A 15057-nucleotide genomic window follows, 5' to 3' on the forward strand; every position below is an offset into this window, starting at 1 on the left:
TTCTTTTGGGTTCACAACCACATTTTCATAAATATGAATAATAATTTTTCGCCTCTTCTGGAAACATATGTATCTAAAATGATTTTCATGTCAGCAACTTGTTACATAGCAAACTGATTGAAATCATATCCTCTGATCAACTCACCTAGATCTCTATGAGAGGTAAGGAGACCCTTCTTGTGTAGCCATCTAAGGGTTTGATTTTAATCAGATTGGTTACATAGGACTTATATAATCAAAGTTTATCGTATTACCATTTGTGAATATTAAGATGAATATTAATAGAAGATAATTTCTGCTTTTTTAGACCCTCAATTAAAGGACATGATAGTTAAAATGCTCATCGCGCAGCAATGTCCCGAGCCCACGGTATCACCAGCTTTGGAAGGAACTTTTCAAAGAACACCTTCAGCAACATCAAGTGTTGATAATTCAAATCCTAAATCTCAGGCTACACCACAGTTGAAAGCACCAGGTTCATCTTCATTCACCCCACCATGTCCATCTCCACCCGTGGCTCCTCCCCCCTCAAGTGCCTCATGTAGCTCATCCTCAAGTGATGAAATCTCAGCTGCCAGTGTGCATGTGTGGAAAGATAAACAGGAGGATATGCTTGTTCACCTGCGTCATGAGAGGCAAGACTTGTTTGAAAAAAACCCAGAAATCATGGAACTTTATGGAACCAAATACCAAAAGATTTGTCCAACATTTTTCACATGAAAATAACACCAACACAAGCCTTAAACAAATACAACAACTTAAAGAAGCGATGGAAAGAAATTATTGATTCGGGAACGGGGACAGAAAGAAAGTATTTCCGGTTGAAAGAGGAGTTCGATTTAATGTATGGAACGATACAATAATCAAAACCGTCTTTTATAATGGACAGCATTACCGGTAGTACATGTTACAACAGTGAGTCAAATGAATGTCCTTTTAGTGAAAAAACAAAAACCACCTCAACCAATTCAAAGAGTCCAAAGAAGAAGGCGCAAAAATGTGCAAAAAAGAGGAAACAGGCCCAAGAAATATTGGACCACCTTGATGTTAAAGAAAAAAAAATTCAGTGAGAAAATTGAAAAATTCCATGCAGAAAAGATGCAAAGAATGGACATGTTTCTTGATTTATTTGAGAAGTGTATTGATAAAAATGGAAATTAATCTTCTGTACATTTGCAGACTAGGCTATTTTAAGGTGCTGTATACTTATAGTGTGTTGATTTGACAAAATTATACAAGACTCAGGATCAGATTGATCATTTTATGGAGTCACATAGGTGACTTACTATTATTGGTCTTTAGTATGTTTATTTGACAAAGTTATAAAAGACTCGAATGATAATGTTACATAGGTGACTGTTATTTGTCTTCAATATGTTTGACAAAGTTATACAAAGCCCAAATATGGGGTTTTCTTTATATCAATCATCCAAGCAGGTTGTTGATATCAGTATTTTTTAAATATTACTTTTTTATAAATCTTGTTATTGTTTTTTAAGTTCATTACACATAAAGATATATGCGTTTGTTACAATCAAATATTTGATTATAAATTTTGGAAAAAAAAGTTTCTTGTCTTCAGTAGTGTTTTGTGAAACTAAATAGTACATAAAGTTTTCTTGAATTACAGAAAATTTGGACTGCAGTTTATCTATGCTGCATTGTCAAATTAAACTGTTGGGGTAAAAGTTTGTTGGAGAATCACATTATCATGCTTATTTACTATTATTAAAATGTATTAATATTCTGAAACCCACTACGCCAGGAAGAGAGCACATATCCTGAATTTCTATTGCAGTACGCTGTTGTTGTTCAGGAGATGGCCATTGTATCACCTGTATGAATTTTAGTATTATGTACATATTAGAAACTGCATTTTCTCCTAGAATCACAATTTTAGCTTTTATAGTTACATATAGGAATACATTCCAAGGATGATCTGCGTTTATTTTGAATTTTACTTACAGATATTATCACTATGGTCACAGCTTTGCAAACCAAGGGTTATGACTTGTGGTCCATTATATTCCCAGAGTGTAGTAGTGTAGTGGACTGATTCATACCTATTGGCTTGCAAAGATGACATTATCACCAATGTATTTGTAAAAATCTGCAAAACATGCAGAGAGAAGAAGCTGGTTTTCTTTACTTACCCTGTCGCTAAGCTGCGCTAGTGCTTCACATACATCTTTCACAATTCCATGCACTGTTGACATTGAGAGGCCAAACACATGTGCCACTTCTCTCATGGATGCTGTATTTGCAATATACCACAATGCCACTAATAACTGCTTGTCAGGAGGCACATTCACTTGAGGACCATGGCCGTTTCTTTGGAGAGTGTGAGAAAGTTCGTTCAAGATGGATGTAAACAGCTCTCGAGATAATCGGAAATGGGTTCTGAAATCATCGATATGCTGCGGTTCGTCCATCAACTCCACAACGTTTAAAACGTATCCGTCAACTTTTGGCACGCATTCTCGCTTTGAATATAGAGAAACAAAATTCTTTTTCCTGTCTTTACACTTGTGAACATGCATGCACTCTACTTCGCTCTCGTCATTAAAAATTTCCAAGAATAAAAAAGAAACACAGTTACTCACAGCCATCTTGTTTACAATAGTCTTAACTAAAGTAAATTCGATCAAAGTCTTGTATTACGCATGCGCTGATTTACTTTCGCATTTAACTATAGTTCGTGATCGAAGTCAACCTACGACTTTAAAAAGTATGAAGACTCACTCGCGGTAAAATTACCACGAGAGTACATCCTTAACAAGCAATGCAATGGTGTATGTTGTAAGTACTTTACATAATACATTTGTTGAGATTATAATTTACGCTGGTCACATGACGCAGATGTAACAGAACATGTCTTTCTGAACTGCGTAGTCTTTTGAGAACGTTGCCGATTTCGATCAGGAGATTTTGAATGTGTTTTTCAAACATAAGACTTTTTTATTCAAGTTTCAGGTCTATTTGAGGTGCTCATATGACAATTTGTTATCAAGAAGCATACATAAATATCATTAGATTCCGAGCTTCAATAGACTGAAGAATCTAAATAGACATTGAAACATGACCTGTATCATGCTGTTATTCAGGATGTATGTCATGTAAGGTTGCTTGATTTTTCCATATTAATTAGATCCTCATCGCTTACAGTTACACATATTCAGTGTAAATGTGGGTCAGGAATTGTTTGACACAAACCAGAATGTGTGTTTTCAAAGTACGACTAACAATAATTTGACGTTACTCATAGCTTAGCTCCATTTTATTTGCACTAAAGCCATTTCAATATATTAGAACACATACATTGTGCTGGCCAAGTAGGAAATGAAGTAGGAAACAACTTGTAAATGCGTTTACGACGATTTACTACAAAAAATACAAAGAAAATATACGATAAATACAAGATATTTCAGATTAAATCACACATGATAACACACCCTAGCAAATCAATTATAATGTATTACATGTACTAGAAAATAACAGATACTGCAGTATGGATAAGAAAAATTGCAGACATAATGTAAACAAAAGAGGCATAACTCTAGATTATTACAGATCAAGAATGGAAAACATGGTGAAAATGGAGTTATCTTCCGTACATGATAAATGTGCACGTATCCAGCGATATCACATATTACCTGACTTCCTAATTGCATTATAAGTAATGAACTTGAATATAATTGCACAAATACTAAAAGCAATTACTTTATACTGAAATTACTAAGTATGCAAAATTTACCGAGATACATAAATGCACAGTTTATACCTAAATAAAAACAATAATACACTCACCAATTCAGAAGTTTCCAACAGTGAACATAATTATCAGTACAAAGCTGACTGGTAAGTTAACTAGTTAAAATTTGACTGGAAAACTGGTAATGCAGGTATGGCACTTGCCGCGTCCTGCCATAATAGAATCACGGGCTCTACACACAAAAAATATTGTGCCCCAAAAATGATGACATCACATCACAACTCCAGAGAGAGCACTAATTAACGAAATGGCCGTAACATACATCATCTAAGTGATGAAGCTTAAGATTAAAAGTAACATTTTATTACATATTGGATTTCAGATGCATATAAAAGTCAATAATTATATCACAGAATGCAATAACTAGACTATTGATAGGCAGCGTATTGTCTCTCCATGAGGCACCGAAATATCCCATATTTCCTGTGTTCCACGAGGGATTAAATCCAAATCCAGCATTAAGGTGATTAACAAGTCCAGTTCTTGCGATGCCTGGTATTGGACCAAACTGTCCTCCGTTCTGAATTCCCGATTGGTCAAAACCTCTAAATCTTGTAATACTTGGTATCTGACCAAACTGCCCTCTGTTTTGAACATCGAATTGGTCAACACCACCTAAAACTCTATTGAACCGGCGAACGGTAGATCTGGAAATAAACCACCACCGATTTGGGTGTTTATTCCCGGTGAAACATCGGGAAATCCCGGTCCAAAATCGCTTCGCCGATCTAGATCTACCGGGAGATTCCCGCTAGGTATAATAGGTCCCCCAGGGCTTAGAGGACCACGGGGTCCTAAACCACTTCCCCACCCTCCTCGAATATCGGGAAGAACAGATCCGCCTATGCATATATCGATATTACAGTCAGGACATTCACGGCCATTGTGGAGGGAAAATTGTGGGCTACGGCATTCCTGTGGAATGAATTCTTGTGTTTGAAGACATGGCCTTGGGGGACAGGCGTCCAGTCTTGTCTGGAATAATTCCGGTTTTACCTGGAATAATGTCGGATTTTCCTGGAATTATATCGGATTTCCCTGGAATAAAGCCATGTTCAACTAGAATTATATCGGAATAAAGCCAGGATTAACTGGAATTATATTGGATTTCCCTGGAATAAATCCAGGTTTTACTGGCATGATATCGGGCTTTAATGGAATGATGTCAGATATAGGTGGAATGAGACCTTTGTCTTTAATAATTCCTTCTTTGAATCCTTTCTTGGATCCCCCAAGAAATCCTCTCTTTCGAAAACCATCTAAGAACCCGGTCCTCTTTTTATTTCCAATGATTCCTTTTCTTCCAAACGTTTTCTCTTGGACCGCCCAAAATGCCTTTTAGTGAATGAAATTGGGGTCTTTTCTCTCCATATCTCCTACCTAGAATATATAAAACAATTTACAATCTGTCTTACATTCATTAGAAATAGGAACTACTATTTCAAGAGTAGAACGTTTTCTAACAGAGGTTGTATATCGTTTACTTGATTCCATCAAGGCAATTGTACTATTTAAGACACTGAATGGAAGTTATAAATGTATTTAAGATTGATAATTGTGTATGTGCTTCAAAAACATGTTATTTAAAGGGATATACAGACACTAGCCTTCTTGGTTACCTATAAAAGTCAAAATCTTAAAGCATTAATACATATCATGTTTCATACAGGTTCACATTTTACGTCATTTCTCCATTCGACCAAAATTTTGATAAAATACTGAGTTTTTATAACGTTTTTCTTTTAGAAAACGTAAATACAGCTTTGGACAAACAAAATTATTACTGGAATAATCTATATAGAGTAGAAATACGCAATTTCTTCTTGTCTACACTCGATGTTTTTCACTAGAAATTAGGGAGATCCCAATGTCATTCTTGTTTAGGTTGTGTGAGTTGTAGTTTTGATACTCGGGGATCTCCCTATTATAGGGGTTATAAATAAGTTGTCAACTTCTTAAATCGTCATTAATAAATGACAATTTTCAAGCGACAATATGTATTCTATTGTTAATTGCCAAGAAAAATAACAAAGCTGCGGGACATGAGAAAACCGGTTTCTTCGAATAGTATTTTATATTCTTATAAAAACGGAGAGCATAATGAAATATCATTTTTGAAATAATGTTTTATGTGATTATTTTTAACACTTGGCTAATTTGTCTAGTCATGACTATATGATGTACGTATATGTATCATGTTATGTAGTCTGTGTTATGTAATAATCTTGTTTAGTTTCTTGATCACAAGTGAAGGACATGTATGCAAGGTGAAGATAACGAACAGTGATCAATCTCATAACTCCTACAAGCAATACAAAATAGATAGTTGGACAAACACGGACCCCTGGACACACCAGAGGTGGGATCAGGTGCTTAGGAGGAGTAAGCATCCCCTGTTGACCGGTCACACCCGCCGTGAGCCCCATATCCTAATTAGGTAAACGGAGTTATCCGCAGTCAAAATCAGTGTGCCAAGAACGGCTAAACCTATTTTACACGCTATGTCATCAGTAACCATAGCCAAAAATTTTAACTGATTCGGAGATATATTTTTATCCACCCTCATCAGCAGCCAATGAAATAATGATTAAGTGTCACGTGATCATGTCTTTGTTTGTAGCTGTCCAAGTGAAAGGAAGCATTAATTTTTATGTGATTATAGAGGAAAATTTTTCCTCCACCACCCCAATCTTACCACCTTAATCAAAAAGTAATGTGTGCCATTTCATCTTACTGTTTATCAGTTTTTATGGATTGTTTTGTACCTGCTACTATATTTGTGTTGTGTGGCAAAACTTTTAAGGTGCCACCTTATTTTTTTGTATTTATCAAGATTTATAAAAATTAGGGAGATCCCAATGTCATTCTTGTTTAGGTTGTCTGAGTTGTAGTTTTGGTACTCGGGGATCTCCCTATTATAGGGGTTGTAAATAAGTTGCCAACTTCTTCAATCGTCATTAATAAATGACAATTGTCAACCAACAATATGTATTCTATTGTTAATTGCCAAGAAAAATAACAAAGCTGCGGAACATGAGAAAACCGGTTTCTTCGAATAGTATTTTATATTCTTATAAAAATGGAGAGCATAAATCTGAAATATAAAGGAACCCAATTTTCTTCGATAATTGGGCAAGATCTCGTATTTTATATCTTAGTGATTTGTTTGATGATGGAATTTTTAAACCGCTAGAACATTATTCAAATATTAATGACAAATCTAACTGGCTATGTGAATACAAAATTATTATAACAATCATGATAAAAAATCGAGGATTAAACGATTTTTCACATTCAACCTGTGTAAATAAACAAAATGTCACTAATTTTAACTTCCTTCTTGGATTTACTAATATACTTAAAACATCAAGTAATCTTTTTCATAAAAATTTAGTTGAAAAAAAGTTTTGCAAACCCAATTTTCAGGCATATACGATGAATCAAATTGGATAAATATTCATAAATGTAAAATTAAAGACAAACAAATAGCGGAATTCAGTTATAAGTTATTAAATAACATATTATGTAATAATGCATATATTAGCAAATGGAAAAAAGATGTAAAGAATGAATGTACACATTGTAAGCAAGTTGAGACTACAAAACATTTGATTTACGAGTGTGATAATGTTTTAAATATATGAAACACTGTTAGCAGTTATCTATCCTTCCTAGTTCAATGGAAACACATTGTTGTTGGATTTTTTCTAGAACAAAATGATAAAACCAAATCCTTAAATTTACTTATTATATAGCCTATAGAATATACAAACATAAAATGGTATGTAGATTAGATTTAAAAGCGAAACTACTTTTAATATGTATAATCATGTTAAAAATCATTATGTTTTTATACATCAGTATTGAAGTATATAAATGCAAAAGAGCATAAATGTTTTGAACATCTTTGTAAATTAATGTAACTTGACTGCTGTGAAGAGACCAGTATAAACTATCCTTAAATATTTATCATTATAACTATACGGTAATCTTACGACTACATTGTTTATATATTATTCCTTGAGTAATTTCTGTGTTATTCTACTGGACTTTTGCGAGAACGACTGACTTTCACGGTCAACGGCTGACTTGGTGATTTAAACCTTAGTATTGTATGGAAACACGATCTCGTTAAATATATGTAAAGTCGAATTGTTGGAAAGTATATAGAGAACTTCTGCCTCGCTCTTGGGCTAGCTTGTTAAGTGATTTCTCTTGATCACGCAAGTTAAGCAAAGACGAGTGTGTTTAAACCGCTGCACGTTACAGAATGGTGACAGTGCAGTGACTGTGGTGTTTGGCTGTCCAGAGGCTTGCTTCAGGTAGAGTACGTTTGGAACTCTGGGACTGTGTGTCCTTATACGCACGTGGTTTCGTCCTGGGATGACGACAGTTGTCGTCGTGGACGGCAGATGCTTTCGCTGAAGAGGTGCCAAAAATCAGAGAAGACCCATGCTAAGCTTCGGGATAAAGCTTCCCTGAGCGGGGGAAGTGTAGCAGACAGTCTGTAGGGATTTTCTAGGGCCTTGCTAGTGAGCTAGCTTATCTAGTGATATGGTGGAGTCTCTCTCTAAGCAACGGCGAGTGTGTTCAGATCGCTGCATGTTACAATATTATTACGGTAGGCCTGTTATGTTTCAAACCATTTGAACTTCTTTCATTTTTCTGACAATTATCAAAACATAAAACCACAAGGTAAAATCTTAACTCGCACTGATACCTTGATTCATTGTTTAAACTTTACAAAAAGGCATTGCATCATGCTAAATCGAATGTAAATTTATTATGCAAGAGTTTTGCGTTTTATTTTATAAAAATGTACGACGGTCTTATACAGCTTTATTCAATCAAACACACACCGGTACAAGAGAGAACATGGTAAACATTCGGAATTACATGTGCATCTGCACTAATGCACATCTGCAGCTCTCTGGGAAAATATTTGGACATACCATAGCTGCAGATCCACCCATTATAAAAACCTTCGATTTACGGCGCAGGTCGCTGTATTCTTGCATCATAATATCAAAAATCCCTAACATTTTTCCAGTATATTTCTTAAAGCCGCATGTGAACCGAAAACTCATATCTTCAATTGATTCCGGTTGTAGAGATAGCCCTGTTTAATCTTTTCAATACTCGCATATAAAAACAGGGCTTGGCGGGGATGGAACTGGAATTGTTTCATCTAAAATATTTAACTATCAAGAGGCCCACGGCATAGCATTGGAGAAGATCTATTCTATTTAAATGGTTTACACATAAATACTAATTCCTAGTTTGGCGTATTCGTACTCCTAGTCCTGGAGTCAGAACGTCCACCCCGGATATCATGAAATTTACAATTTCGGTAGAGACGTTCCAGCTCTACCTGACCAGATCTTTGTATTCAGTTTTTCTTACAGATGTAAGGAAGATTTTTTTTTAACATTGGTCAATGTTTGCTCCATCCTTAAGGCCCCGGGGGTGCAGAAGTCCTGTAATTTATACTTTATACACCCTTGTCCCAAAGATGCTTCATACCGAAAAAAAGGTAGTTATCAGGAAGAAGTTAGTTAAGAATGGTCAAAGGTTCCTGCACGACGACGGATGCTGACCAAATGCATTAGGTCAGGTGACCTAAAATATTTAGGGACATTAAGTCACATGGACTTTACTATTTTAGAAAGTGTACGAGTGTGGAAATGAACCGGAACAGGTCTATAATGTTTGGACAACTTGGCCATTTCTGTACATTGCATCGGTTCATCACATGTATACGGATATGTCACGAAAAGGTTTCCGTATTATATGCTCGTGTCAAAGTTAGCCGTTGACTGTAAAACTCAGCCCATCTCGCAAAAGTCCACTGTTGCTACATTGTATATCTACATCAACGTTGTAGATGATATTTCTATGACTTTGAAAAATATTTGTTATTATACATATAGTGATATTATGTATTTTGATATAACTTATATATATGCCTTGTATAAAATAATCATAATAAAATACATTCAATCCAATGGGCCCCTGGCACCATTGGTGAGAATTATGCTGGAGTGTCCGAGGATATTTTATCCCAAATAATAATATGTATACTTTTTAATAAATGATGAAATTAAAAAAAAAAAAAGTCATCATGTCACATTAAAAATGGATGACCTCATGTGATTATTCTAGAGGTTTCGGTTTTCATGCAGGCTCTAACCAAGAAACTAAACCCAGTGTACCACATTCCCTACATCTATTAATTTGTTTTAGGATTTCTAATACTGGGATTCAAATTTGAATTTCAAATTATACACTCGATGTATATGTATTAATGCTGAATACTTAACTCCTCAAAGTCAGCTCCTTGGTCACTCCATCTTCAGATTATTTGCACAGCATGATGCTCATACAGCTGAAACACAAAAAAGCACACATTACACAAAATAGTGGTCATGTAGATCGTACATAAATTCTAGGGCCCAGTTACAGGACCCAATTCAAAATCATCAATTTTCCCCTACTTTCATCATTTAATTTTTCCCAATCAAGTGTCCTAAAGTTCATAATTACAGAAATGAGAAAACTTTAAATCATAATAGTATTTTTTGTGATTTCTTCTTTAGATTAGGACTATCACATATTAGTGGGTGTTACCACGGGTAAACAAACTTGAAGGTAGCCTGGCTCACCAATGTATATGATTTTAACAATCTTTTTCTAGAATGCACACAGGACATTCACATGTTTGTTTTTGTCTGGTCATCACTTAGCAATACTTAGGATTACATGTATTATCATAAATTAATCCTAGCACTTTTGAAAATGTCCACATGAAACATGATTTTATAAGTATTCCCCAATTTTACAGATCCTGAACTCTGTGTAAATATGATAGGAAACTCCCTTCGTGAATGTTAGATAAGGATATACTTAACTAGTATTCATTGTACACCCATGCAGTAAATGACAGGACTACTTACAATGTTCAGTCTACATTTATATACCACTATAGCTGACTAGCGTGGCTGGCAGTATAAAATAAATTGGGGTTCTCATATGTTTACTACAAGTCAATTTTCTGATACATTTTATTCAGGCTTTTCTTTCGAATTTGAATTCTAAATCAAATAGAAAACTTGCGTCAATACAAGTTCCATCACGGCAACAGGCAGTAGGGTTTTTCATATTTTTTATGAATATGTCTGTCAGCCTTCAGTTTCCTTGGTCATTTTTTAAATCGGATGCAAGGTGAAGATAACGAACAGTGATCAATCTCATAACTCCTACAGGCAATACAAATAGATGTGATGCAATAAACTGTCAAATTCCGCAACATTTACTTTCTCTACACACAGACGTCGACGATTGGATGTTAGAGTCCGGTGACTTTGGCAAAGATCAAAAAGATTTCTATTCCATGAAATAAACCGGAATCCTTTAACACAATTGAAGATAAAGATGGTGGTAGTGAATTAAGTGAACAAAGAGCATCTAATATTTACAAACTTCTGAAGAACAAATTGAATAAAAACAGCAATTTCCACCTCCTGCCATACTGAAAAACAAATGAAGACTGTTCTGATCTCCAATGCAAGAGAGTGTCACATAGGGCAATAACTCTTTATAGTGTATCTTGGTTTGTGCACCAGAGGAAAGTATTGGTTTATGTGTTTATCTTTGGTTTCTCCACAAATGTGTTTATGTACTTTTTAAAAGTAAGATTCAATACGTTTTACTAGCATGTGAGGTTTACACCAAATCTTTGGGCAAATATATCTTATTCCTCTCTAAAAATTACAAATATCAAACCCTTATACATCATAAAAATAATTATTTCCATTGTTTTCAAGGATTAAATAAATACAAAAACTTTCAAAAAGCTAAAACCCAGCTCAACATAATTTTCACCATTGTTGTTTTTATAAACAATAGCAGTTAATTTCTAATTATTCAAAATATAACATTACATGTACAAATCTTGTCCAGCTGTTGTTAGAGGATCGGTTTCCATGGCAACCGTTACTAAGTCAAACTTTTGCATGTCCCCCTTTTTTTTTTTTTTTTTTTATACCTATCATAATATTGTTCCACACAAAGTTTCATCAAAATCTGTGACATACCGTGGCCACTGAGTTTTCATAGTTACATAGAATCCGTCTTAATATTTATTTCTGATTTTAAGGCATCTCATTACACTAAATTTTTATTTAATGTCTCGTTGAAACACCTGATGAAGTATGATTTCACCGTCGAAAAGTGATACGAGCTCTCACTGCTCGTCATACGTATCGTTGTAAGTTAGTTAAATGTATAATATAAACACAGATTTCCTTAAGGTATTCACACAGATCTTGAAATTTCATTGTATCGATAATCAAAATGTATAAGTAGCTGATTTCCTTAAGAGCGATTTCTGAAAATTCGTGGCGTATCAAAACATCCTCTATCACTTCTTGCCATAAGTACAGTCGTAAATTCGTCAGCTATCTAATACGGGTTACAGTCATGTCGCCCCATCGGCATTTCGCCTCATGCACGAGCGCCCCAAAGTATTTTATGGTCGCCCCAAAACAGATCCACAACGCCCCATAGTCGAATATCGAACGCCCCAAACTACAATTACGAACGCCCCAAAGTCTTATTATGAACGCCCAAAAAGTATTTTACGAACGCCCCATATAATGTACTAGATCAGTTTATCATTTTGACATAATAAATAATCGCCACCATTGAAAAAAGTACTTGAAATAATGTAAAGTCATAATTACGATCACCCACAATAATGTGCTGGATTATTTCTTCATTTTGCCAGTATAAATAATCGTCATCAGTGACAAAAAGCGTAATTGAAAATAGTCCTTTACGAACGCCCCAAATAATGTACCGATGTACTGAATTTTTTTCTCTTTTTGCCTTCACTAATAATCGTGGCCATCGTTAATAAAAGTTCTATGTTGAGTTAGTTAAAAATAATTACATGATAATTATTATAATCAAGCAAATAAATATACAGAAAAGCGCCAACGTCTTAGTATATGTATGAACGGTCCACAAATCGAATTATACGAACACCCCAAATAATTTACGTAATTATTTCCTAACTTTGCCTTCATGAATATTCACCATTATTGAAATAAATGTACATACAATAAAAGATTAACAATACTATTATAAATTTTAGTACACTTGTAAGTTAATGATAATCAACTGAAGAAATATGGTTTAACTTGATTTTCATATCCATATCGGGTATTTGATATAATTGTCCATACAAAATGCCGTGTTTGGATTGCATACATTAGATCAGTCAATTAGTATTTATTTATGTATGTGTTGTGCTGCTCAGTCAAATTCAATGAATTATACTTTGATGCTTTAAGTTCACAAACTTAGTAGTAATATGATAACGAGGGTACTGTGGTTCAACAATGTAAAATTTATTCGCATATTGAAAACAATAAATTCAAAGTACGAAAGTAGACTTTAGTTTGGATACTATCATTTCGTTTTAACTTTGTGGATATTTTTCATCAACCAAGCCTGGGACTAGACCTTGGAAAACTGCTGAAGTAACTGGCGGCCAGTCAGAAGACCCTCCTCATATTGTCCTCACAAATCCTCAAAGCGTTGTTGTCTCTCTCGGACCTCCTTCCGCTGTAATCTCTGGAGAGATCCCTCGGCCACCATTTGCCTTTGAAGCGGTAACTTCTCAGCCTCACTGTACAGCATGGGAACCAGGATGTAGAATGGTGTCGTAGACTCCATGGCGCAATTATTAAGCCTCCTGTGCCATCCCTTGCAATCGTTATTTGTCCTCGTGTTTTTCTTAAAAACGTTCCATGATGGAATTGGAAAGGTGTTGCTTTCCACCCAGTTCCTGTCCACGTAAGCCACAAGTGAGGTCAATGCTGGATTTGACTCTACATCCTCTTTGATGCTGGTAAAGGCCTCCTGCACGATGTCAACTAGGAGGAATGGGAGGGCGAGAATGTTCCGCATTTTGGTGTATACATGGCGATCCTCGGTGTATAGGATCTGTAGACCAACTTCCTAGACCTTTCTCCAGACTGCCTGCGACCAGTGGAAATTACACCCGAAAAGGGACACTCCAGGAATTGCTGTTCGCACTGCAGACCACGTTGCATTTTCAAAATCTGCTACTACTGTCTGCACAGCGGCTCGTCTCGGGAGGATGTTGATTACTTCACGGAAAACTGTGATATAATCCGAAGTTTGTCTCCTTGTCATGAAAGCAAACAGAAGCGGAACTTGCTTCTGCAGATTTCCAAGAAACCCATGAATTGAAAAAAGTTGCACAAAAGGAGATCTCACAACCTTGAAAGTCCCATCGACAAACCAGGTCTGGAGGTCAGCACGGACGTCGAGTTGCTCCTCTGTCGCGAATAACAAGTAGCGTGAAATGAAATGATAAAATAATGAAAGTAGGGGAAAATTGATGATTTTGAATTAAAAATTAAAAAATATTAAATGTAAATTGTAATTCAAATATTTTTGAATTCTTACATCTTGATCCAATAAACACACATTTTAGCCAAAGTACGATCTACATGACCACTATTTTGTGTAGTGTGTGCTTTTTGTGTTTCAGCTGTATGAGCATCATGCTGTGCAAATCATCTGAAGATAGAGTGACCAAGGAGCTGACTTTGAGGAGGTAAGTATTCAGCATTAATACATATACATTGAGTATATAATTTGAAATTCAAATTTGAATCCCAGTATTAGAAATCCTAAAACAAATTAATAGATGTGGGGAATGTGGTACATTGGGTTTAGTTTCTTGGTTTGAGCTTGCATGGAAACCGAAACTTCTAGAATAATCACATGAGGCCATCCATTTTTAATGCGACATGATGACTTGAAACTTTTTTTTTTTTTTTAAATTTCATCATTTATTAAAAAGTATACATATTATTTGGGATAAAATATCCTCGGATACTCCCGCATAATTCTCACCAATGGTGCCAGGGGCCCATTGGATTGAATGTATTTTATTATGATTATTTTATACAAGGCATATATACAATTTATATCAAAATACATAATATCACTATATGTATAATAACAAATATTTTTCGAAGTCATAGAAACATCATATACAACGTTGATGTAGATATATCAACAGTAGAATAACACAAATTACTCAAGGAATAATAAAATTTAGAAATTCATTTCAAAATTAAGGATTATCTCCCTCATGCATAGCTCTTATCCTTGAACGAATTTGACTCCACTTTTTTGGCACACTGTTTCCCCCTATAATAGCTCTAAAACTTCATTGTTATTTTGGA

The 15057-nt window shown here is 35.1% G+C and overlaps 2 protein-coding genes across 2 annotated transcripts in view; one reads left to right on the forward strand and one right to left on the reverse strand.

Moving 5' to 3' along the window:
• The window catches only part of LOC125650210 (uncharacterized), a 20661-nt gene extending 18948 nt beyond the window's left edge, over positions 1–1713 (forward strand). The window contains exon 4 of the mRNA XM_056142264.1: positions 308–1713. Within this exon, the coding sequence (XP_055998239.1) occupies positions 308–720 (413 nt within the window). The 3' untranslated portion in view covers positions 721–1713. The remainder of the gene's footprint in view (positions 1–307) is intronic.
• Positions 1714–13354: 11641 nt separating this feature from the next.
• Positions 13355–13744, reverse strand: LOC130047232 (uncharacterized). The gene has a single exon (XM_056141844.1). The coding sequence runs from the start codon at positions 13742–13744 to the stop codon at positions 13355–13357; it is 390 nt and encodes a 129-aa protein (XP_055997819.1).
• Positions 13745–15057: the final 1313 nt, after the last annotated feature.

This window comes from Ostrea edulis, chromosome 6, assembly GCF_947568905.1.
Source record: "Ostrea edulis chromosome 6, xbOstEdul1.1, whole genome shotgun sequence".
Taxonomy (NCBI): domain Eukaryota; kingdom Metazoa; phylum Mollusca; class Bivalvia; order Ostreida; family Ostreidae; genus Ostrea; species Ostrea edulis.

What these genes read in the sequence shown, in the direction of transcription:
- LOC130047232 (XM_056141844.1), bottom strand. Translation starts at nt 13,744, where the DNA reads ATGCGGAACATTCTCGCCCTCCCATTCCTCCTAGTTGACATCGTGCAG.